Source organism: Mobula hypostoma, chromosome 7 (genome assembly GCF_963921235.1).
Source record: "Mobula hypostoma chromosome 7, sMobHyp1.1, whole genome shotgun sequence".
NCBI classification, from domain to species: Eukaryota; Metazoa; Chordata; class Chondrichthyes; order Myliobatiformes; family Myliobatidae; genus Mobula; species Mobula hypostoma.
The window spans coordinates 60,683,819-60,710,469 of record NC_086103.1 but is presented as its reverse complement, the minus strand read 5'-3'; the positions used below and the strand labels follow the sequence as shown (position 1 = coordinate 60,710,469).

The 26,651-nt window shown below is 38.5% G+C and overlaps 1 protein-coding gene across 2 annotated transcripts in view; it reads right to left on the bottom strand.

The window, feature by feature from the left end:
* Positions 1–26,651, bottom strand: part of neurl1b (neuralized E3 ubiquitin protein ligase 1B) — a 437,909-nt gene that overhangs the window by 39,195 nt on the left and 372,063 nt on the right. Inside the window, exon 1 of one of the 2 annotated variants that reach the window (XM_063053509.1) lies at positions 23,631–24,498. The exons of the other annotated variant lie outside the window; for it this stretch is intronic. Coding sequence (XP_062909579.1) covers positions 23,631–23,661 — 31 coding nt within the window. The 5' untranslated portion in view covers positions 23,662–24,498. Of the gene's footprint in view, positions 1–23,630; positions 24,499–26,651 lie in introns of those variants that run through there. 2 annotated transcript variants of the gene reach the window in all.

The following is a 26,651-nucleotide window of genomic DNA, read 5'->3' as shown; positions in this document are numbered from 1 at the left end:
AAAATCTCTTGTGTAGTTTCTGTAAAAATAACATGAATTGACATCTCTTCTGCTTATTCAACTTAAAAAATAACAGATTTGTCAAACATGAGTTATTTTTCATAAATCCATGTTAATTCTGCCTTTCCTATCATTACCTTTAACATGCCCTGCTGTGACTTCCTTAATTCCTTCTAGCATTTATCCAATTGATGATGTTAGACTAACTGGTCTATAGTATCCTTTCTTTGCTTTTTTAAGATAGCTTTTAACATCCAGCCACTGTGAACTGTATATTTACCATTTCCAAAGCCACCTCCTTCAAGATCCTAAGATGTAGTTCCTTTGGTTCTGGGGATTTAACTCCTACAATTTCATTAATTTCTCCAATGTCGTGTTTTTTTACATGTAATAATTTCTTATTGTTCTTCATATACTCTAGACTGATAATTCTTTACCATTTCTTGGAAGTTCACTGTAGCTTCTTCCATGGAAAATGACAAATAAGAGTTTCATTGTAGAATTTCTTATGTCTCTGTACACAAGAGACCCTCATTAACTTCAGCTAATCCTTTTCTTTCATTATAATATTGGATGGATTTACAGTTTGTTTTCGCTTCTCCCTCTTTCAAAGTTTTGTGATGCGGCTAATCAGGTCTTGAAAAAATACTGAATATCAATCTCATCAGTTTCTTCATTTCTATGTATTCATCTGTGACAACAGACATAGCTATTTTTGAAATACTTGGCATCTGTCAGCAGAACAATAAATCAGTTATTAAGTTTTCATGTCATGTTGAAAGAAAATTTCTCTAATCTAATTCATTTTTAAGCATTCAAAATGAGACTGTAATCTACACTTTTGGAGCAATGGTCGCCATGACCACAAAAACCTGTTTTTAGCCAATGCAATATAACGTTTATTGAAAAAGATATATAGACTGAATTGAATTCGTAAATTTTTATTAGAACCTGACCTGCAGTAAATCAGTTTATCTCTCTGAGTTTAGAATAAGAATATTCAATATGATTATCTGGAATATTAATGGTTTTGATATTTTAAATCTGGTTATATGTAGGAAATGGAAATCAAAACAAAACTAAACCTGTCACATGCACATCTATCAATTACATTACAGGAGAATTTATACATCTATTCATACATAATTAGTCCTTGATGAAAATGACACAAGCATTTATTTGCTACTAACTACATAATTACTTTAATTTAGTCAACTTTTAATGGGAATAATGAGATTTTAAAAAACTACAGGAAAGCTAAATGACAAATAAATAGCATCCACTGAGCTTGCTCAACCAATTAGTGCAAGTATCAATAATAACTTATTTAGTACAGAAGATACTGGTGTTTTTAGTGTATATGTGTAACATCTGTTGGTAATCTCTGCCACATGAGTGGGGTTTCTTTCCCCAGAATAGTTCAACTTGCATTTTCCTTCATTTGCAAAATACAAATATGACATCCATCCACTTCACTGCAAACAAACCAGCCAGTTCAGTAAGGCAGCTGTGGTCCAAACAATTAGACATATTGTTCTCAACAGAGCTACCAGAACGCATACAAACAATGCTTTGCCCTCACAAGAGTCCAGCTGAGAATGGACAAGATTTGAGCAGCATTATCTCAGACTGATGAAAATAACTGACCCCCTTCAGTTGGCTAGTCAGTATACAGAATATATGCTTTGTAATTGATTTGGGAAGTTAACAGAATCATTGTCTAACAGCATTTTTGTAATTGTTTTGATTCCATTAAAAATTCCACCCAGGGAAAACAAATGGTGACCTATGTGTACTTCATTAGACAGCTCTATGTAAGGAACATAACCTGATTGTTAGTTTTCACTCTGCCATACTTCACCATAGATTTAAAATAAACCTATTGTCAGAGGATAGATTGGGTGGGGAGATACTTGCGATTTACAATGATCTATTCACAATACAAGCAGATTTCAGGAGCTCTCAAGAGTTGGTAAATCCTGTTAATAATATTTAACCAGAAGTTTTATGAGCAGAAACTACTTTGTAAAACAAGTTTTATACAACTGACAGATTTTATCTAATTACAAAAATGATTCAGGCCTACAGGAAAAAGTTTTCCATAAAAGAATACTTTTCATAATGCATTCATTTGTAAACCTTCCTCCTAGTTGAAGGAAAAAACACTTTATTTTCATAAATTATTCTTCACATTCATTTTAATAGTAGGGAACTTTTCACTAATGATAAAGAAAAAGCTTAACTACAATAATAAAAGGGTCAATTTCTTTCATAGTATTGCTCTGGTCACATTATATTTGATCTAACTAATTTTTAATGCTAAATTCTAACACAACATTAATTTCTGCCTGGAAAAATACAATGATATACTGCAAAGTAATGCTTCTGTTTGCAGCCAAGCTTAGGCATGAAGGATATAGCAGCTGTCCCTTCCCATTAACAGGTTCACTCAGTTTTCTTGGTAACGCATGGTGCAGTGACGAAAGTGCTTAAGTTACAGCTCCATTTGGAGAGTGTTCACTGCATTAAACTGATCTAAGTGAAAAAAGTGATAGAAGATCCAATGGATTACTAACTATGATTACATTTATCAATTTAATAGAAAGAACTTATGCACAAAGTTCCTAGCATACTCTGGGCAGAATACTGTAAGATTCTACATTAAATAGTATGGGCTGTGTGAGCACATTTCCTGATATGTTGTGTCTTGGGTAGGAGTGTGAAAATCTAAGTCACCAATATAGAATCTGCAAACATAAACAGGAGCACTACTGATTCTGCCTGGGTCTTACTATCCTAAAGCTGTACTGTAACGGAACTAATTTGCATATCATATAAAATGACTATGACTTTGGCTTGATCCTAAGAAAAATTGCTGTTAATTCATATTGTCTTGTTGGTAAATCAGGCAGAGCCAGAGAATGCTGAAGTGTACAAAAGGAAACATCTGGGTTCTAAACAATGCACATATTGTATGTCTTTGGAGCAAAGTTTTTTTGCATCCTCAATGTTGTGGTCAATTAATAAAATGCAAAATGGCAAAAATGAATGTTATTGAGTAAAACTGTAGGAGATTGTGTTGTAATATCTCACATGTCTTTTATTTAATGAAGGCTTCCCTATTGTTACCAACTTGCAAAATGGGAGTCGGGAGACAACAGGTCTGCTCATAAGAAAGATTTTTAGAACTCATTTAAACAATTATTTACATCTGGAATGTCAGAATCAAAAATACGTAGCTTAACATCCATGGTTATAATGTCTAGCTTACAAAAATGGAAATATATTCCTCCTTTATCTCATAACTTTATAAATAATATTAAAATCTAAATTACTGGAATACAGTGCAGATCCAATAGCATTTATTGAAACCAAGATATTTCAGATCAATTGTTTTTCAAAAGATGAACAGAAGAACGTTTTTCTGGAAGCGGACATCACTGACATGGCCAGTATTTTTGTCCATCCTTACTGGTCCTAAATAGAAGTGAAAAGAACACACGAGTCAACAACATTGCTGTGGGTTTGAAGAGTAGGAATGGTAGATTTTCTCTCCTGAAGGATTGTTCTGAACCTGGTGAGTTTTTCTGACAATCCATTGAGCTTTGTGGTCACAGTACCATGATAGATTGTTTCTTTTAATGTAACCGGATGCCCGTTGGATCTTATTCAGTTTCCTTAAAAGTGTACTTAGGCATCCATCCGGGTAATGCTAGAAGAGTTGTCTGCGCCTTTAAGTGGAGACGGTGATGTCATTACGCACATGCGGAATAGTGGGGAGACCATTTTGTTTCTGCTGGAGACGCTGGTGGGGCTTTGGAATTGAGTTCCTCTCAGAAAATGCTGGGCATGGTGAGGAAAGGTGAGCATTAATTGACAATATCCATGTGAATTCATTTATGCTTGTTGGCGAATCGAGAATATCGGTAAATTGACATGTTTTACATGTGGATGGTTTTGATTTCCACAAGTGAAGAAATCGACGCTGGATAGCGTGGCTTGTACAAAGTTCCTCACCAGCCAAGTAGGTCAGCCTTCCTGTAATTTAACTATCAAGCAATATCTTGTGAAAGTTGTGCCAAAGTGTACCTTTTGTCTGACTTTATTGTATCATGAGTGATTGTGCATGTAACAGCGTAATGTGAATGTTTAGTCACTGTTCGGATGTTCAACACGTGTGTACTAAAAAGTAGTAGACATCTTAGATGAGATGTATTCGCTTACATTTTTCGTTGTTATGTATAAGGTACAGGGTTTGGGGTGATTCTAATGTTGTTTGTATTGTGTTCCTTCAGAATTGCCACTACCATATTAGTACTGTATTAGTTCCGGTATTTTTTATACTGCATACGCAATTCTGTCCACACACGAGGGTGTGGATCGAAAGTTAAGCTGAGATTGTAACGGTAAGAACTGGTTGTAAATTTGTTCATTTTGTTTTGCTACCCTCTTCTGGTGCTTAAACATCTAAAACAGATAAAGGAATTAAGACCCGAAAAAGTATTTGTTGTCAGCAGGTCAGGCAGCCGCTATGGAAAAGAGTAAACAGTCGATGTTTCAGGCCGAGACACACAAACGGGAGTTTCCAGTAGCCAAAAATTTTAATTCTGATTCCCAATCCCATTCTAGCATGTAGATCCATGACGTCCTCTTATGCCAAGATGAAGCAACCCTCAGGCTGGAGGAGTAACACCTTATATTCTGTCTGGGTACCCTCGAACTTGGCGGTATGAATATCAATTTTTCCTTCCAGTGAACAGATTCCCCTCCCCCAGTACCCCCACCTTCCTCTATTCCCCACTCTGACCTTTCATTTCTTCTGACTGCCTATTACTATACTTCCACCTGAGTCCCCCACCCACTTTCTCCAATTGTTCACTCTCCTCTCTTATCAGATTCTTTCTTCTCTAGCCCTTGACCTTCCCCACCCACCTGGCTTCACCTATCATCTTCCAGCTAACCTCTTTCCCCTCTCCCCACCTTTTTAATATGGCATCCTCCCCTTTCCTTCTCAGTCCTGAAGAAAGATCTCAGGCCGAAATGTCGACTGTCTGCTCTTTTCCGTAGTTGCTGCCTGCTGAGTTCCTCCAGTGCTCTCTGTGTGTTGCTTTGGATATCCAGCATCTGCAGACTTTCTTGTGTGTGTATTTCTTATAATATTCCAGATCAGTAACAGAATTAAATTCCAAGCTGAATGAGGGCTGGAGTCCCAGTATTAGTAATCTAAGAGCGATGGACTTCCAGGCTGGTTATTTAACAACATCACCACCACTGTACCCAAGCCACTAACATCATGGGTGATGAGGGGGATGAAAAGTCATTGAGCTCTACTTTCAATTGTTTTCCCTCACCACATCTACTGAATGTACCCGGCCACTTCTTTTATCATGTCAGATTCCTGGTTTCCTCAGTGGTTTGTGAAATCATGTTATTATCTTTGTCATTTGTCTATTTCAAACAATAATGTCATGAAACCATGCATATAAGTGTAGCTCTGTTTGTTTTTGCCTTGACTGAGTAAAAAGCATTAACCAGCACAAATAGATAATATATTATAGTAAAAGATCATAGGAAAGATATGTCTCTATTTATTTAAATACATGAGTAGTTTCACAGTTCCATCCTCAACATCTTAAAAAATACGAAATACTTTATGAGAAAGGACATATTAATCTCTTGTAAATTTGATTAATTGATTGTTCAAGTATTGTCATAAATGTTATCTTGCAGAAGTTTTTAAATGTTCTGTTATCATCCACTCTATAAAGTAATCTAAAAGCCCTACAGTGAAACAAGATATTGATTAGAGGTCAGACTAATCTCCTATAGTTAGTTAAAACACAAGCTTTTGTGTCATATTAAAACCCTACGCTACTTAAATTTTAATCTGTTTTTCAGTTTTCCTTTACTAAATGAGGACAATGCCAAATTATCACTTCCAAAATATAGACAAACATTCATTGTTTTCTGATTTATGTTACTGCTGTATGTTAACTCTCCTTCCTTTGGCATAAGCATCTCAATCTCCATCAACTGGGACTGTACAGCCCAGTTACCTGAGGTTTTAACAGACATCTTCAACATTTCTCTGAAGCAATCAACTGTTCCCTCAGGCTTCAAGGTGGCCACCATCATTTTGGTGCCCAAGAGGGTGACAGTAACCTGCTTCAATGACTGCCATCTAGTGGCACTGACGTCAACAGTAACTAAGTGCTTTGATCTGCTGGACATGGATCACATTAGTTCCCATTTTTCTGCTACATTGGACCCTTTCCAGTTTGCTTATCACTCAGATCTGTTCATTTATGATGCCAAAGCCTCTCCACTTACTCTGCCCTGTCCCACCTGGAAAATGGTGCCTCATATGCCAGGATGCTGTTACTGACTTCAGCTCCACATTCAATACAATCACCCCTCAGAAGCTAGTGAGTAAACTGTCCTTCCTCATTGGGTCTCAACACCTCTCTCTGTAACTGGATCCTGACGCATGACTGCATTGCTAGATCCTGTTCAAGTTGAATCATCAATAGTGGTTGGCCTCATCAACAACGATGATGAGATGGTGCACAGCAAGGTGATACAGCAGCTGGTAGAATGATCGCAATAACTTGAGTCTCAATATGGACAAGACCAAAGAGATGATTGTGGACTTTAGGAAGGTGCAGGATGATCACTGTTCACTGCATGAACACAACTCCTCCATGGAGAGAGTTAGGACATCAAGCTTCTGGGTGTGCACATAATGGACGATTTCATCTGGTCCCTCAACACCACCTCTTTGATCAAAAAAACAAAGGAGCGTTTCCACTTCCGGAGGAGATTAAGGCAAGTAAGGAACACCCACCGCCCTCCCCCCTTAACCAACAAGGGCATCATCAAGAGTATCCTGACCAGCTGTATCATCATCTGGTATGGCACTTGAAAGGCATCTGACGGATTGAGAGGACTGCTGAGAGGAACATCAGGGTCTCTCTTTCACCCATTAGAGATATTTTTCAAGAGCGCTGTGCACGCAAGGCCCTCAGCATTGTCAGTGATCTCTCCCAACTGTCCAACAATCTCTTTGAACCCCCTCCCATCAGGCAGGAAGTACCATAGCATTAGGACAAGAACTGTTAGGATGGGAAACAGGCTGTAAGACTACTGAATTCCCTGCCACCACACAGGTCTCAATACATATGACACGCCAGTACTGTTATTCTGTTTACTTTTTAACTTGTATCATATATGCACCTTATTATTTGTTAATTTATTTGTGGTAGCATTACTCTATGTGTTATGTGTGTGAGTTATATGCACCGTGTTGTGCAACTTGGTCCACAGGAACATTGTCCTGTTTGGTGGTATACATGTGTATGGTTGAATGACAATAAACTTGAACTTGAACTTGAACTTACCAACCTTAGTCACACCATTGAAATGAAAAACAAAAGCTACCCTACACAATATGTTTTACTAAATGGACATTCTCTGCCTTTATCATAAAGTTTAAAATCAGAATCAGGATCAGGTTTAATATCACTGGCATGTCGTGAAGTATATTGTTTGCAGCAGGAATACATTGCAATACACAATAAAAAACTATAAATTACCATAAGATATATATATATAAAATTAAATTTGACTTTAAAGCTTAGCATGTTAAGCTTAACAAATCTATCCAACAGTTCCCCACCACCACAGCCAGTGCTCCCCAGTCTCCAGCCCTTAGTCCAGCAAAAACATTGTTGCTGGAGTTTCAATTTGTATTGTGGTGACAAACAGAATACTATGTGCCACATTACCATTCAGCTTCAACAGTTCCCCTGAGAATTAAAAATAATTCTGAACTCTTTGCATGGCAGCAAAAACAAAAACAGAAAAAGAAAGTAATTGGGGAGAAAAGGGAATAGATCAAACAGAACAAAACCAGAAGACCTCCAGGGCAAAAAGTATTTACATTGGAAGTTAGCACTGAAGGGCTCAGTCCATGTTCACAAATAGGCGTTTTTATACTTGAGGATATCAAATGTTACAGGAATTTTCCTTTTAAACTTCACATGAACTTTCATGAACTCTTTTTACTAATTTTTTACAGGCATTAGAAATACACAAGTTTCTTTGGATTTTGTATTGGGGCACTCAAAAATGTCACTATTACTGAACATACGTTACAACATCATATTTTTGTACCCCATTTCTTTTAATTAATTGGTCCGATTTCTTTCTCAGCCAATTACTTAATTATCAATTCTATAAAGCAAACAGCACTTTACTTAAGGTAAAACCCAAAATAAAGATATCTGAGTTCTGCAGCATTTTAAAAGTCTGAGCCATTATGGGAAGAAAGTAAACATTATACTAAACTTCAAAAATAAACAGCTTGTCAATACCATTTATTTACATGTTATCAAGTTTACTTAATTGTTATAAGACGTAACTGTAATGTATAGTTACAAAAGTTTAACTATACTGGATCTTGCTTATTGGTTAAAATTACTCTCTGTGGATATTCACAGAGAAAAGTAAACAAGCATAATAGAAAACTGTCAGCTCAAACTGTGGGGACTTAAAACAAAGAACATGCTGAGGAGAGATTTCATGTTCCAAAGAAACTAAAACTTCTTTAAACCTATGATCTACAATGATATAAAAAACAGATTTCTATTAAAAACACAATTTTTGAATAGTCCCAAAGATAAATACATGAATCATTAGATTACTGATCTAGTAAAAATGGCATCTTGTTTCAGATCAAAGCTGTTAACAACAGAACAAATTTTCCAAATTGTTCCAACTGTATATTCCTAATTATTATACCATTACTAAGAAGTTGTGCAATTCATTTTAATATGGTTTTATTGGCACTGCCTGATCAAAGCATATGTTTTGATGAGATTAATTTTCAGGGGGTAAAACAATTTCTGAAAATATCTATCTTTATATTGGCCACTATTTTACACACAAAGCAAGAGTATTATGACAAACAGGAGGTACTTACACTAAGTTTCACTGTTACATCCAGTTGTGAAATTCAGACTCTGAATTTATTTAGTAAAACCAGCTACACATGCAGAAATTCGAATCTAGAAATTGTTTAAATGAACTTTCAACCATCACAAAACATTGATTATTTTCTACAACATGAGCTAAATGCTGGAAATAGGTTTACAGTATTGGGTTATTGCTGCTTTCCCTTTAAGAATAAGGCTGAATAATTTTTGGATTAAACATATGCCTACCAAAATTCTACAAAACTTGAAGGGTTTTCTTCCGTATTCTGAATTAAACAGGTTTTAATTCATGATACATTAATATAACAATATTTTAAAAAGGCTATGTAAATAATATCAATTATTTGAACAAATTACAAGTTGCTAGTATTTTCAAAGCAAAGAAAGAACATACACAATTGTGAACTTAAAAGCTCCGTAACATCAAAGAATCTTGAATTCACTAGTAAGATTTAAATAAGCATCAGTGTTTTCATTACTTCAGTCTTTCTTCACCATATCATGAAAGATTACATTGAGGAATTTATGCTGATTATGAACAACCGATGTATTAAGTCAACATAGGTAACTACATCCCATTGTGTTGACCACTGAACAAAGATACTGCCCTAATTACACACTACGTTTCACCTTTATTGCCCAGTATCTGTACAGCGTATGAAACAAGAAGTTCTACTTGTTATCTGAACTAACACTATGTCATTGCCAATGCACGGATTTCTACAATCTCAATGCAAGGGCATGAAGTGCGGAAGTTGAAAAATTTTGTTGTAGCTTTACAAGATTATATTGACCCCAAACCTAGTGTACTGGGTGCAGTTTAGAATCAAAATCAGGTTGATTAGTACTGATATACGTTATGAAATTTCTTATTGTAAGACTGTAGTGCAGTGAAAGATACAAAAATTATTATAAGTAACAAAAACAAACAAACAGTGTATAATAGGAATAATAAGGTAGTATTCATAGGTCGAAGGCCTTTCAGAAAACAGATGGCATAGGGAAAGAAGCTGTTCTGAAAATGTGGATGTTATGTATTTAATATATTGGTAATATTTGAGTAATATTGTAAGTAAATTATTGATTAAGCATTCGTTATTTGTTTACATAATTCATTGTGAGTTATAAGTAAAATATGTAAATTGCATACATCATTACATCACCACATGATAAGTGTGTGTGCGTGCCTCGCTTAGAGCAAAACCTGATGCAAGACACTCATTTTGGACTTCCATGTCTTCAGTTTAATTAGCTTAATGTTTTGGAGTTACAAACTATAACAGTGGTGATGAGGTATTTTTAAAGTGAACTCGAGACAACTATTTACTTGTGGAAGCATAGCAAGATGTTTGAGTTTTTAAAAAAAGCAGTGCAGCATGGAGGGAAGACATGATCAAGTTTTAAAAAAGGCAGGAAACAGAAGAATTCACAGGTTCATAAACAGTGAGTACCAGTTGATAATAATCATAAAGAAAGAGCAGAAATGCCTGGCTACAAAGATTGACATATTTGACTAAACAACAGATAACTGGATCTTATATATTGAATGGATTGAGCAAAATTTTAAAGCAAATGGGATAGCCAATGAGAAGCGAGTGCCAATTTTGGGTTTAGAGGCATACAGCTTGCTTATAATTTTGACTGCTCAACCAAACCAGCGGAAATGAACTTTGCTGATATTGTCAAAGTAATGCAAGAACATTTAGGACCAAAACTATTTCAGAACACTTTAGGTTTCATAAGTGGAATCAAAAGGAAGGAAAGTTTCTTTTCAGCTTATGTGGCTGAATTGAAGAGATTGGCTGATCATTGTCAGTTCAGTAATGGGCTTAATAATGCACTGAGAGATCATTTAGAAAGCATTCAAAAACAACTCCTAATTGAAGAACTACTTACATTTACAAGAGTAATTGAAATTACTGTATCTACGGAAACAGCAGACAGAGGTGCAATTGAGTTACAGTCAGGAATGAAAGTGGGCATGAACAAAATTGCAATGTTTGAATAGAAGCTGTCCCGGCCAACCAAATTCTGTTACTATTGTGGCAGGGGCTCACATACACCAGACCAGTAACAGTTTAAATGTGAAACTTGCAGAACATACCACAAATAAAAGGACACATACAAAGTCACATACAAAGAGCATGTTGGGCAGATAAAAATAAATAGACTGCACTGGGAAGAGAAAAAGCTAAAAGCCAAGTTACAGTTTCAATAAAAGCATAATCTGCATGCTGTTGATGAAAAATCTGATAATGGTGAAAGTGGTACAGGACTGAGTAGCCTTGAGATTTACGTTGTGAAAACTAACAAGAGACAAACAACATGGCTTACACCAGAAGTGAATGTCAAGTTAATTAAAATGGAATTGGACACCAACTCAGCTGTTGCAGTCGTTCCACAAATAGAGTTTGAATGGCCTTTAAATGATACTGAACTGAAGTCTGCAGATATCCAACTTATACTGGAGAAAAGATAACTCCTGTGGCATGACATCCATAACAGTGAAATACAATAACCATCAAGCCACATTAGGCTTGCATGTTGTAAAAACAGGAGGGTTAGCATTGTGGGGATGGGATTAGTTGAGACAACTGCAACTTGATTGGAGATCCATCTACAAGTTGCGTGGCACATCCCCTGTAAGAAAGTCAACTCAAAATGAATTAAGAAAGGTTCTGGAAGATGCCACAACTGTCTCCATGCTGTACACCATGAATTGGTACCTAATAGAGGGCAAGCAGGTGTTGGTGCCAACCTTTCTGTCTCTGGTTGGAAAGTGCATTAGACCAAGGAAGGACATACTACTCAAAGGAATTGTGAAAGTGATGAAAACAGTGGTCTGACTACAATAGTTTTTGAAGACAACATATCTGAGAAAGCTTCTAATATGTTAATCAGGCAGTTAATTGCGAAATGTGGCTTGATTTTAAGCTGGAAGGGAGTTCATGGAACTTCAGGATAGTTGCAAGCATTCGATTTCTGAGAGTATAAAGACCCAGAATCTACTCTGTGTGCATTCAGGTTATTGCATGATCTTCAAGTGGAAGACATTAATCTGCTTGTAAAAGTAGATGCAAAGACTAAAGCCCGACAGGATGAATGGAAGGCCAAGACAGAGGATTCATCTAATGATGTTGTGAATGAGGAAAACAATAGGAGACATCAGATCATAAGGTGAGCAAATATAAGGATTAATAACAGAATACTCTAGTGAACTAAATACACTTTCCCAAGATCAAGATGCACAAACTAGAAAGAAGAAAAAGGGAAAAGAAGAGGATGATGACATAAGTGCTATGGAAATGAAAGAGGATAAACAAGATCAAATTTCTCAAGAAATTAGCAAATTCAGAGATACTCACAAGAAACGAAAAGAAAAAGGAAGACAAGGAAAGAAAGACGAGAAGTAGAAAAGAAGAAAGATGTCCAGAGCCTGCAGTCTCAGGTTCTTTCACAGTCTCAGCTGACAAGCAGAGTGAATCTCCCCTTTGTCAGGAAAGACGTTATTTAACAAGAGTCAGAATGCCTCCACAGTGATTAAATCTTTAGTCCTGAATGGGACAATTTAAAGTTTACTATGCTGTGGATGTCTGTATACAGTAGTTGTATTTTATAATAGTATGTGTATATTGTTGATATACATTCTATATTGAGTTGGAGTTTATAACGAAGCATGGCGGAGTATTATGTATTTAATATTTCAGTAATATTGTAAATACGTTGTTGATTAAGCATTCTTTATTGGTTTAAGTACAGGTTATATGTAAAAATACGTGAATTGCTTACATCATCCTGCCACCACATGATATGTGTGTGCCTTGCTTGAAGTAAAACACTAAGTTAGACTCTCATTTTGGACTCCCTTGTCTTCCTTTTAATTAGTTTAATGTTTTGGATTTACAAAACATAAGAATGGAGCTTGTGTCTTCAGGTTTCTGTATCTCCTCCCCAGTGGTAGTATTCAGAAGAGACCATATTCCCAATAGTGAGAGACTGAGTCGGAATTGGAACTCAACATGAAAACCGCAAGATCCTGGCCGTTGCAGCAGATGGAGCAAAGGTTGTTCACTAAAGCAGTTCCCCAACCTGCGTTGGGTCTCACCAAAGTAGAGGGGACAACACTAGGAACATCAGATACAATAAATGACCCTGCCAGACTTGCGGTGAAGGGCCGGCTCACCTGGAAGAGATGTACTGCTTGTGCGACCGCTTTGTCGAGAACCTTCACTGCCCCCTGCAGCAGCCAGGATCTTCCGGTGGCCACCCATACCAATTCATTTTTCCATTGCAACACCGAAATGTCTGTCCATGTCCTTCTCTGCTGCCACAGTGAAGCTAATGTTTGGAGGAGTAACACCTCATATCCTGTCTGGGTAACATCCAACCTTGTGCCAGATTGCATCAGTCTCTGCCATTCCTTTGGATTCATCAACTGTATGGAGGGGGGATGTCTGCTGCATGGGAACAGCATGCTCTTCATTTCATACTGCCCTAGATTGTGTATTGGCTTTCATATTGATTGAATACAGGCAGCAAGTACGCAATATTGATTGTCAACCCCGATCAATGGAAGACCTCAATTTACAGCCTGATGGCATGAAAATCAATTCCTCTCACCTCCAATAGCCATTCCTCACTGTTTCTCTGATCTCTTTTAGTTTTCCCCAATTCTGGGGGCCTCTCAGCCCTTCTCTTCTCCTTCCCCCCTCCTCATCCTGCCCATCATCTCCCTCTGGTTCCCTACCTCCATTCCTTTAATCCATGTTCCACTGTTCTCTCCCATCAGATTCCTTCTTTTTCACCTTACACCTATAATCACACTTCATCACCCTCCCCCACCACCCTCCTTCCTCCTCAGCTGGCCTCACCTATCACCTGCAAGCTTATACTCCTCCTCCTCCCCCTCACCTCCTTATTCTGGCTTCTGCCCTTTACTTTTCCAAACCTGATGGAGAGCCTCAGCCTGAAACATCTACTCTTTATTTCCCTCCATAGATGCTGCCTGGCCTGCTAAATTCCTCCAGCATATTAGGTGTATTCCTCAATGTTTCCAGCATCTGCAGAACCTCTTGTTACCCATTTGGGATGGGGGAGGTTAGTGCTGGGTTGGGAGGAGAACAATCAGCAGATGGGACACACGAGGCTGATTGGGACAGCTGCCAAATTAACGAGCCACAATCCTCCCACAAAGTGAATTCTGACCAGTTCAATGTAATGAACACAACAATAACACCATGTCCCCAGTGAATGGTCAATGGGAAGACTGAAGCAAGATAAGAAATTTCACATTGTCTCAGGTTGTTATGTAGATTACTTTCAATGGATATTCCATTAACATTCCAAGATATCCTTTGTCTCAGCAAATCCAGCATTGCTCTTTGTTAAAAACAACAAAGAGGTGGCTGTATTCTAAACTCCAGAACATGATTTCATTTCATAACCATCTTACAGCTTTAAACAAAAATCCCCTCTAAATGAAATAGTTTATGATGCCTTAGTCAGATAGGGCTATTTAGAATTTTTTTGTTTTAATTTTCAAGAAAGGATAATCTATTTATTAATTAGGAAATAATTTAACAATTGTGAAACAAGAAAAATAACAAATAAAAATCAATGGTAGGTTTCTAATGTTCTGGTGAAACCAAAACAAAGTACTATATTTTGAACATTGCTATTCAAAGTACTCAAACTCTGCTGCCAAGTCATATTGTGCCTTTAAAGTAATTTACAGTTTGGTGCATGTGAAGGCAAGCCCATCACATTCACTTTCTAAGCACAAGGCATTGTTGGGCTGTCCACACAGCAACAATAAGTAACAGACTCAGCAAAGAGGAACAAAATGACTTGTGGTCAAGAGAATTAATGTTAGGGCAGCAGGTCAAATGAAAAAGGTACAAGTCTATGTCACTAGCAAAACGTTATAAAGTTCAGTCTTATTTTCCCATTGAAAAGGTGTAAATAAATCATATATTGCATAAATGGTCTTCCATCAGAATATGCAGTACAGGTATATGCTTCACTACACACCTCTATGCTATAATTCTTGGCAACAGCAGCTGAATGTTTTATGTTTTGCCCTTATCCTAATCAATATCTGTAAATACTCCAGCTTTATTTTCACATAGAACATTGGGAGAAACTATTTAAAGACTCTTACAATCTAAAACATCTTTATCATTTAACTTCAAACAGCCACAGTGACGTGGAAAGCTATCAATATTTATGCTGTGATGTATTAATAACTATTAAATTTTCAGATAATAGTGATCTGTTCTCAACTGACTACATTTTTATTAAGTATGCTCAAGGCTTTGTCTTACATTTCAACAGGGTGTACAGCAATATTTTCAACAATTTATTATGATAAAAATGCATAAGTACATTTCTCTATTCCGGTCTTAAAGCTTGGATAAAAACATGGCATTTATTATTCTTTTCATCTGTCCAGTTTATTTGCAAAACTATCTTTCTATTGATAGAAAGATAGATAGATATCTCATGGTCCTGGTGTGGATGCTGTGTAGCCTCTTCCCTGATGCGAGTGAGACAAACAGACCCTGCCCATAGACAGTTTGTCGCATTCCCATCAGGGAGGAGGCTGTGTAGCATACATGCCAGGACCACCAGACGGAGAACAGCCACTTTCCCGCCAAGCCATCAGGCTGATCAACACCTGCACCTATTAACCCACCCCACTGCACTCCCCACCACCACTACTTTATTATTTCCTGTCAGTTACCTTATGTACAAATAGTCCTGCACCTAGCATCACTTTATGTATACACAATCAGTTTCTGTATTTAAGTGAATCTTATGTATTTATATTTATTGTGTTTTCATTGCGTTCTTTACGCTTATGATTTCATGCTGCATCAGATTTGGAGTAACAATCACTTAGTTCTCTTTTACACTTGTGTATTAATGAATGACAATAATCAATCTTGAATTGAGAATATTGAAGAAAAATGTCTGCCTATTTGGTTAGGAGTTGAAACATTATGATGCACAAGTTTCAAAGTTCAAAGTAGCAGTAGCATAATATAGCAGTTAGCACAATGCTATTCCAGCTCAGGGCATTATAGTTTGGAATTCAGTTCGATGCCATCTGTAAGTAGTTTGTACATTCCTTCCTGTGAACACGTATGTTTCCTCCAGGTGCTCCAATTTCCTCCCAAATTCCAAAGAGGTACTGGTTAGTGGGATAGTTGGCCATTGTAAGTTTGTCCTTTGATTAGGCAAGGATTATATAGTTGGGTTGTTGGGCGTTGCAGCTCATTGAGTCAGAAGGGCCTGTTCCATGCTGTATCTTGAAAATAAATGAAAACAAACTAGCTGAATGTTTATTTTGTGGTGCGTATAAGAGAGAGCTTCATATCCTCTCAATACTTTGTTGCCACTTCGATCAAGAGATTAGCTACAAACTATGCATTCATATGCCTATTTTAAGTGTCTGCTGTCAGCCACTTGGTAGATTTCTAGCCTCTTCAGTCAGAAGGCTATGATATAATCCCACTCCAGAGTCCAGAGCACAAAAATCTAAAATGATGTTCCAGTGCAATACTGAGGGCAAGCGAAGTGTGATTGTTTTGAACAAGATATTCACCTCCCCCCAGGTGATACAAAAGACAGCTATTTTGAAGGTGAGGTGTGAAATTATCCCCAGTGTTGATCCAATAAATGTCAATGACTATCATTACAAAAACAAATGATCATACTTCTGTGAGCTTGCTATCTGGCATTGTGTGCTGCATTTCCTACAGAACAAAATGTCAACAGTTCAGAAGACAGTTAATTGGCTTTGAAGCATTTTTGAACAACTTGAGGCGACGAAAAGTGCTACACTGATCACATACTACTTTTTATATAACATTATAATGCACAACACCATATACCTTAGTCCACTTGATGCCTAAACCAATACCCAAGCCATTGTTACCTCTAGATTTGCCTATCCCAATAATCAGAATCAGGTTTTTTTATCACTGTCTTATAAGATGTGACACTTGTTTGCAGCAGTGGTATAGTACAAAGACAAAAAAATACTGTAAATTACAAAATAACAGTACAATAAAAGGAATAATGAGGTAGTGTTCACGAGTTCATGGACCATTCAGGAATCTGATGTTGGAGGGGAAGAAGCTGTTTCTGAATCATTGAGTGTGGGTCTTCAGGCTTCCGTATCTCCTGCCTGACAGTAGTAACTAGAAGAGGGTATGTCCCAAATGGTGAGGGTCCTTAAGGATTGATGCCTCCTTCTTAAAACATCCTCAATAGTGGGGAGGGCTGTGCCCATGATGGAGGTGGCTGAGTCTACAACCCTCTGCACTGCCTGCGATCATGTGCATTGGAGCCTCCATATTAGGCCGTGATGCAACCAGTCAGAAAGCTCTCCACGTACATATGTCGAAGTTTGCAAGAGTCTTTGGTGACGTACCAATTCTCCTCAGATTGCTAATGAAGTAGAGCCACTGGTGTGCCTTTTATGGGACTGCATCAATGTGATGGACACAAGACAGACTCTCGGAGATGCTGACACCAAGGAGCTTGAAGCTTCTCACCCTTACCACCACCAGCCCCTCAATGTGGATTGGTGTGTGCTCTCCTGACTTCCCCTTCCGGAAGTCCACAATCAATTCCTTGGTCTTGTGTTGTTGTTGTCATTGTTGCAACACTACTCAACCAGCTGATCTATCTCACTCCTGCAGTAAACATCTCCTTGTCATTATCTGAGATTTTACCAACAACAGTAGTGGCATTTGCATATTTATACATGGGGTTTGAACTGTGCTTACCCACACAGCCATGAGCATAAAGAGAGTAGAGCAGTGGGCTAGGTACTCATCCCTGAGGTCCATCTGTATCAATCGTTAGTGAAGAGAAGATGTTATCACACATCCGTACTGACTGTGGGCTCCTAATGAGGAAGTTGAGGATCCAACTGCAGAAGGAGACACCAGGGTCCTGGTTTAGTAGCTTGGTAATTGATACTCAGGGGATGATGGTTTGAAATGCTGAGCTGTAATTGATAAACAGAAGCCTGGCATATATTTTGCTGTTGTCTAGGTGCTCCAAATTAGAGTGGAGAGCCAGTGAGATTGTGTCTATTGTAGAGCTGTTGTGGCAATAGGTGAAGTGCAATGGGTCCAAGCACTCCTTAGACAGGAGTAAATTCTAGCCTGGCCACAGCTAACCTCTCGAAGCACTTCATTATTGTAGATGTGAGTTGTATTGGGATATAGTTATTGAAGCGGCTCACCTTGCACATTTGGTCACCAGTATGATTCCTACCATTCAGATTGAAAGATTTCTGGATCAAGGATTATGGTAGACAGTGCCGAATTCTGAAGTCAATGATTAGTCATGAACTTGATGAATGGCAGAGAATAAGGAAAGAGCATTTAGGTCTACTCTTGCTCATATTTCTTACTTGTTAGTCCTCCAATGACATAGCAGAATAACAAGTCATTCACCCCAACTGATCTAAACAGTGAACACATTGCTTTTAGCCAAATTACATTCAACTTTATCTAACCAAAACAATATCATCAATTTTTCCTTTCTCCCTTATAAACTCACCTTGACAAATCTTAATTTCCTTTAAAAATAACTATATACATTATTCTCCTAAGGCACTTCAATGAAGCCTAATTTCTCCTGATTTTTTTTTTACTAAACTGTATTGTGGCTTTCATGAAATTATAAACTTTAACTTGAGACTTCCTCATAAGTGGAAACCTCAGGAGGATATGTAGCTTCTTTGCCAAGCACAAAGAAACTAATGGTATCTTATATCAGAGATGGCTGGGGTGGTGGTGAAGGATGTAAGGGCAGCTGATATTCCAGTATTAGGAAAATTTCTATGCCATCTTCTCATTACCTATCTTAGTAAAGAGCTTCATAATTTTACAGATACCATTAAACAACCCTCATAGAACAGTAATTCAAATGGAATAATTCTCTCTACTCAAATTCATTGACTACAAGAAAGCCTCTGATAGCTTAGAGAGAAACACCCTATGGAAACTTATGAAACACTATGGAATACCAATGTCATCAGGAATTCCTACACAACTTGTCATGCAAAGTCATACATGTGGGAAAACTGTCAAAAAGTGAGAGGAGAGAGAGCAGTGCACTGCAGCTGTGCAGCCTGTGGTGAAAATGATATTGTATCTGTTAAATAGGGGCCGTGGACAATTCTGATTTGATGGAGACAGACATGAAAGCACAGAGGAACATCTGGAGAAATTTCTGAAACGCCAGTTCGCTGCTGTTGTTACTGCGCGGTTGGGAATCTTCCGGAGGAAAGGCCTCAAAATCCCTGGCTTTGCCTGTTCTTGGTGACCAAGATTGAGGTCGAATGGTACAGACAGAGATAGCACTGAGAACTCGGTGTCGGAGAGCTGATCAGAGGCTCAAAGTTTTCAGATGACTCAAGAGTTGGACTATGGTCAGGCATGGCAGGGAGATTTTTCTTCCTTCTCCCGTCTGCATGAGATGTGGGACATTTGATAGACTTTGAACTTTTTATTGTGCTCATGGACTTCTTCATCAAGTTATGGTATTGTTGCACTGTTGTAACTATATATTATAATTATGTGGTTTTGTTAGTTTTTTCAGTCTTGGTCTGTCCTGTGTTTTGTGATATCACACCAGAGGAAACATTGTATCATTTCTTAATGCATGCATCACTAAATGACAATAAAAGAAGACTGCGTGTCTTCATAATCTAAAAAGCTTCAATGTCAACAATGGGGTGAAGCGGGGATGTTGGATGTCTCCTTTCCTGTTCCTGTTAGCAACAGACAGATTTATGAAGCATACAAGTGAAAAATGAAATGGAATCCAGTGGACTATGTAGCATCAACTCAATGCCCAGAGTTTGCAATGACATCATCCTCCTGAGTAGCTCTAACCAACAGATGCAAGAGAAATCAACACTCTTGACCACTAATTCCACGATGCTGGGTCTAAGACCAAATGTAGATAAGACAAAAGCGATGAGGATAAACTGCATCAGCAATAGACCCACAGAGACGAGAGATACAACCCTGGAAGAAGAGACTTGCATTGTGAATATATATGGTTGAACAGATGAGGATGTCAAAGCCAAGATCACAGTGCTTTTAAGCATTGTGAAGAAAGTCATAACAAGGAAAACCAAAATCAAAATCTTCATCAAAAATGTCAAAACAGTGCTGAAACCTGAAGAACAACAAAGACACTACAAAACCTGCAGGCTTTCATCAACCAGTGCCTGAGAAGGATCCTAAACATCAGATGGATTGACAACATAACCAACCAGACACTGTGGAAAACAGCAACCAGGAATCCAGAGATACAAATAAGCAAATGGAAATGCAGGTGGATTGGCCACACCTTGAAGAGGTCAACCAACAACATGACAAGGCCGACATTAAAATGGAATCCCCAAGGAAAGAGAAAAAGAAGATGCACAAAGAACACGTGGAGGAGAGAGGTCAAGGTCAAAATTAGACAATGGGGACACTCCTTGTCCACCCTCAAGAAACTGGCTCAGAACAGAGGAAGATGGAGATGGGAGGTCATCAATGGCCTATGGTCCACTGGGAGCTAAAGGCCCAACAAAAAGATTAAGCAACCCCGAAGATATATGTAAATTAAGTGTTAGTTCTTTTGATCTTCGAATTTTATTTGTGGCATTCTTGGCATTAGTGCTACTTTTTAAGATTTAGGCTTGTTCCTCTGTTGAGTTTTCATTGCTGGAATTAAATTTTTGCATAGAATTTTTAAGGCAGTGCATTTACTTTTATTCCCTTGAAACTAAATATATCTGAGGATATTATCTTATGATGGGTGGATGTGAATCTGTTGCCAGACATTACAAAATAAAAGATGAGTAAACATATAAAAACCCTTCAAAATATTTTTAATAACATTAAAAAAAATTAATATATATTTTGCTCATTTTATAAACTTCATGGTTATTTTCATCATTTTAAAAAGGATATTGAAGACATGGAAAGTATCTGGATAAGATTACAAATAAGAGTTAAGATGTCTTCGGTATGAGTGTCCAGAAAACTGGGGCACTTCCCATTAGTACAAAAACTTTGCCAGGGATTTATAGAATGGTCATAGCAATGAAAGTTCTAGTAAAGACAAACATCATCAAAATTTCCACAGGTCATTGGGTAGACAAGAGAAGGGCAGCAATCAACTACTGAAGAGAATATATACGGTACGTTAATTTGCTTTCTCCACCAGCCATCTTCAGATAGGGAATAAGGCATAGTAAGACTAAATTGTTAATAAAAATACTGTCTTTTTGTTCCAGGCGTTCCCTCCATTGCCATATTCTCATCCAGCATTCTAAATAAATAAATTCAGAGACCTCAATGTCAATTCATCATTCTAGCCCAGAGTTAAAAAGCCTTCCCTGATCATGACCCGAAATCAGCCATATAAATGTCCCCTAAAGTGAGCAGCTGAGGCCACAATTAAATCTTTAAAGTAATAGTTTGGATAAGATTTTTTGGCAAACTAAGCAGGGTTTGTCTGACTAGCCTGGCCTCCGATTTTGCCATTCAGTTCCACTCTGCAACAGACCATTGCATTATCCATTACTGTACACTCATCATTTCCATCCTGTTAAGGTCAACAGGTTCCAATTGTACTGAACTCCGCCCAGTACCTGTTCAGTGTTGTGCAGGTTGTGCCTACCATTCCCCTAATACCACCTCCAAGTAGGAGATACTTAAATTACTGATTGTAATAATGGATTGCTGATGATCTGAAACAGTGTTGGAGGCATGTCAAAATAATCCGTATTCTGCATCAAAATATTCAACTGAATGTTTGGACTACTGTATGTGGATTTTCACTTTCCAGCTAAAAAAAATGAAATGTAACTGACGCCTGGAAGGCTATAAAATACAGGCAGTCAGTTTCTTACAAGGGTTAAATTCAAAATTTATGCTGCCCTCACACACACTTGCGTTTGTGGTACGTTCAGTTAAACCGTTTGCTTTACGATTCAAAACATAATTAAAAGCACACACACACACACACACACACAACAATTTGGAACAATGCAACAGAACAACAGCGGTTCTAAAACCCCCTTCGCTAAGTGCGCCAGAAGCTCCCATGGAGCACATGTTGACTGTACCATCCCCTTAAATAGAAACAACGTTCGACATCCTTTAGAGCACGCCCTCGCCATATCACTCTCTGTCTAACGCCAATGAACAGCTTTAAAGAGAGCATACACAGGTATTCAATTTGATGTCTTTAGAGAGTGTAGTTCTTGAATTAAAAGACATGTCATGCTTTTTATTTCCAAACACTGCAAACGAATATTCTATGGAACGGCTAGCATACCATACCTCACACATTACTGCATTCAATATGAACGTGACAGCTTCTAATGCTATTGTTTCCTACATCTGTACATTAGAAGATGTAGGCAGTGGTCCCTGCGTTAATAATTAACGCTTAGACATTGACAAAGAAAAAGAAACCTCATTCCATTCTCGCACGGGGAGCACTGCGAATGGAAGTGTTGGTAACCAGGAGCAACTGTCACATTGTTCCTTCACCTGTTGGGAACTTTTAAAGCTCAATTCAATGAAACGCCCACTAACTGAAACATATACTCTCCTCCGACAGCTGAAGGGCGGAAACCCCCATGCAGGCAGTTGGTTGTAACTAAAGATAGTAGATCTTTAACGGTCACACGGAGCTTAGTCCGCAGGCAGCGCTAGATCTATTTTTTTTCGAAAGCATTTGACAGCTCTGGGAACTGGATTCTCGCATCCTATTTCTTCCGCCGGTCGCTGCTTTTAATACAAAAATCGCCCTAGTAAGACTACATATCTTTATATTTATAACTGAAGAGTCTTCTAGGTCAATTTATAATTGCTTACTGTGACATAGGACCGGATGCGACTATCCGAAAGAGATTTGAGTATCTAGTGTGCAGTCATTGATCTATTAAGGTCACTACCTTTATTAGAATCAGGACTTAAATCGCCGTCAGACCAGTAAGGGTACATTTGATAGCCCTAGGTTATTGTGCCTATAAATCACTATTTTGTTATAATCAACCGCTCGACCGAACGTGTGAATTTCCCACCTAACACCCAAAGGGCGCAACTGGTTCGCAGCTGAACTGCCCGTGGAGATTGCGATACGAACCAATGTTAACCGGCTCTGAAGCCCAAGGGGCGGCAGGAGTGGTGAGAACCCCGGCGGCGGAGCTTCCACCAAACACTGGGCTCGATCGCAGCCCACAAAACGCATCGAAATTAGGACTCGCTTTGGAAGACCATCTCCCCTACCCACCCACTCCAATCCTCGTCAAAGACAAAAAAAAACCTTATCCGCCAACCTCGGCACTGTAAACTGCGACTCGGAAATCCACACGTTTGGCGAAACCTGCACAACCCGCTGAAATAACAAGGCTGAACCGGCACCAAACACAAAAATCCAAAATGCACTTTATTGACAAGGGAAAACCCGATTTAGATCAGAAGCCATGTAGCCGTTCTCAGCTTGGTTTCGGGAGAAGCTGTAAAAATCCATAGTGCACAGAAGAGAGGGAGAGAAAGAGAATAAGGCGGCGGAGAGAGAGAGCGAGCGAGAGATTCCTACCTGCATGTGTTTTCTGCGCACTGTTACCCATCACTTCCTTTCATTTAAAGCAAGGCAGAGCGGAGGGCTTTCTGACTGAATGTAACTGGGCTTGTTATCTCTACCCTTGGCTTCAAAAGGTCCATCTACTCATGAAAGCGAGTTGACTGTGGCTTTAGAAGAACATAGAAGCAGGGAGGTTTGAGACTGAGAAGGGAATTTCCAAAGCACCGCCTGCCCTGCACACAAAGGAAATCTGGACAACTGGAGGCTGGTCGTGTGTGCTGCTGCTCGTCTGGCGGCTCCAACCCCGGCTGATCTCTGGAAGCGCGCACAGTGGAAATGGCCACGCTGAGACACACACAGGCGTCGCCTCGCCAACCCACCGCTCCCCGACTTATTAAAAGTCAACTACTTCCGATTGCAATCTATAATGATCCTGGCAACGGCGCTGCCCATCTCCCGTCATCGGTTCCCACCGCACTGAAACGATCAGACCCGTGCAGTCAGTTCCGCAATAACTCCCAATCCTACGAGCGCATCGCTTCCAGAGCCCAACCACTGTACAAGCCTGCTGTTCATCTATCTACAGCTGCAGAACCAACATCGCTGTTGCTTCTGTCAGAGGGAACTTCCCGCCTTACAAACACACATACATTTGCTCCGTAATCATAAAGCTGAATCTGTGGCCGGTTTAGTGTAAAGACTACATCATTCCCTCGGAAATGATTCATAAAACCGTTTCAATCGAGTGAGTCTCTGGGATACATTCGGCATAGGTTATAGAACATGCAACGAAAACACAAGACGGTGGAAAGGCTCAGCAGGTCAAGCAGCATCTGTGGAAAGAAACCAATGGCAACTTTTCAGGTCAGAGACCCTTCATCAAAACGGGGAGAATGAAGAAACAAGTTAGTTTTAAGGTGTGTTTGAGGGCTGGGGGGGGGAGTGAGGGGGTAACGGATAGGACAAGGAGAATATTTCTGATAGGGTAAGGCTAGGGGAAACCAAACTTACTCAACAATTTGTGGGAGACAAGACAGAAAACAGAACCTATTCAGGGTGAAGATAGCAAAAGTACAGGCGGATACCATGACAGAGTGAGGAGTAGAGCTTTCCCCCATATTTGGCAATCCAGTGACACTGAGTTCAGCAATATAGAACCCATGTTGTGTCACAGAATTGCAGATGAAACTTATTTGAAATTAATAAATAAAGTGAACTGAATTCCAACAGTTTTAATGAAATGTTAACATTGCGTCTCCACAGATACTGCCTGATTTGACACATATTTCCAGCACTTTGTGTTTGCAAAAGATCTATGTGCAGTAGTATGACTCAGGTTACTTGACGGTAAAGGAATTTTACATTCAGCCACATAAGAATATATATAGCATTTGACCAAAAACTTAGTCAAATGGTAGATTTTGGAGAGGGAAAATGAAGACAATTTTGAGAGTGGGAGAAATTCTGGAATTTAAAATCTTGGCAGCTAAGGCTCTGTTACTGAAGGTAATTCAAATCAGAAACAAGCTAAGGCCTAGAAAAAAGAGGATGGATGTTGATTGAAAGTCAATAATACTAAAATCAATAATTTAAAATACTGGTTTTGCATAAAGCACAATCATGCTATATATAAAGAAAATGAATTATATTATATCGGAATAAAGCAATCCTGAAGCACTGCAACCTGGTCAAGCAGTTAACAAATATTAGGGCATCAAGAAGTCACTGTAGCCTCACTGAAAGTGATGAATTAAATGTTGTACGTCGTAAAGTAGTTTATTGATATCTTGTAGTTGATCCCGAGGTGAGCATACAAATACTCTAATTAAGTAAAACAGACTTCCTTAATGTATTGTGTGGAAGCAGATTCTTTGAATACTTTTAAGGTAGAGTGAAATAGTCTTACTAAGCAAGTGGTGAAAGGAGTTGGGTTTATAATCAAAGTCAGGATTCTATTAATGGCAGGGCAGGTCTGAGAAGACAAGTGGCTTATTCCTGCTTAGATTCATTTGTAGAAAATGAACCTGTGTGTGGTGTAAAACCCCAGCAGTGACACTTCAGTTCGCCAGACAGTACCAAAATTGGAGAAAGGAAAAGAAAAATGGTTACTTGATCCAGCAAAATGTGGTATATGTTTTACCAGGATTATTTGTTACCATGAATTGATATTGGCTAAGAACAAAAATACAGATAATACAATTATTTAATTAAATTGAAAGAATACTTAAGACAAATTAGTTTGTACAGCTTTCTTTTTACTTTGGGCTCATTATGGTACCATGATTACTCTAAAGCTAGAAAGCAAGATTTTAAGGATCTGCTTTGGATTTTGAGTAATGGGCAATAGTGAAGATTTAGTGAATTGGCAACCAGAGCAATAATTGAATTAACTTCTTGGTCAGATATAAAGTGGGCAGACAATGCCCTCTTTCCTCTTTAACAACATAGCAAAATCAAGATCCTCCTTCAGTGCTTTAAAACTGAATCAAAACCAATGTCTTAATGTGTGCTTAAGGAATATTACCTTGTCAGAGGTTGTATTCAATGGATAATACTATTTGAGAAATAGGGCAGTGCTTGATGAATCAAAGTCATGGGAAACTAATCTCATTGGTTATTCACCCTTGGTTCTTTATGTGATTGGGTTGTCACCAAAATGACTGTCATGGAGTCACAGAATTGTATAGCACAGAAATAGGCCCTTTGGCCCATGCATCTATGCTGATCATCATGCCTATCTGCATTCACCTCAATTGCCTGCAGTAATTGAATTTCTGCTTATTTAAATACTTGCCCAGGTGCCTCATAGATGTTGTTACTACTCTTGCTTTCATCATCTCCTTTGGCAACTCATTCTAGATACCAAATACTCCATGTGTGAAAAATGTATCCCTCAGATCCCCTTTAACCCTGCTCCCTCTTCCTAAAACATTTGCCCTGTAGTTTTAAACACCTCTACCATGGGAAACAGACATGGGTTTTCCACTTTATCTATGCCTAATTTTGTATACCTCTGTAATATCACCCTTCAACCTT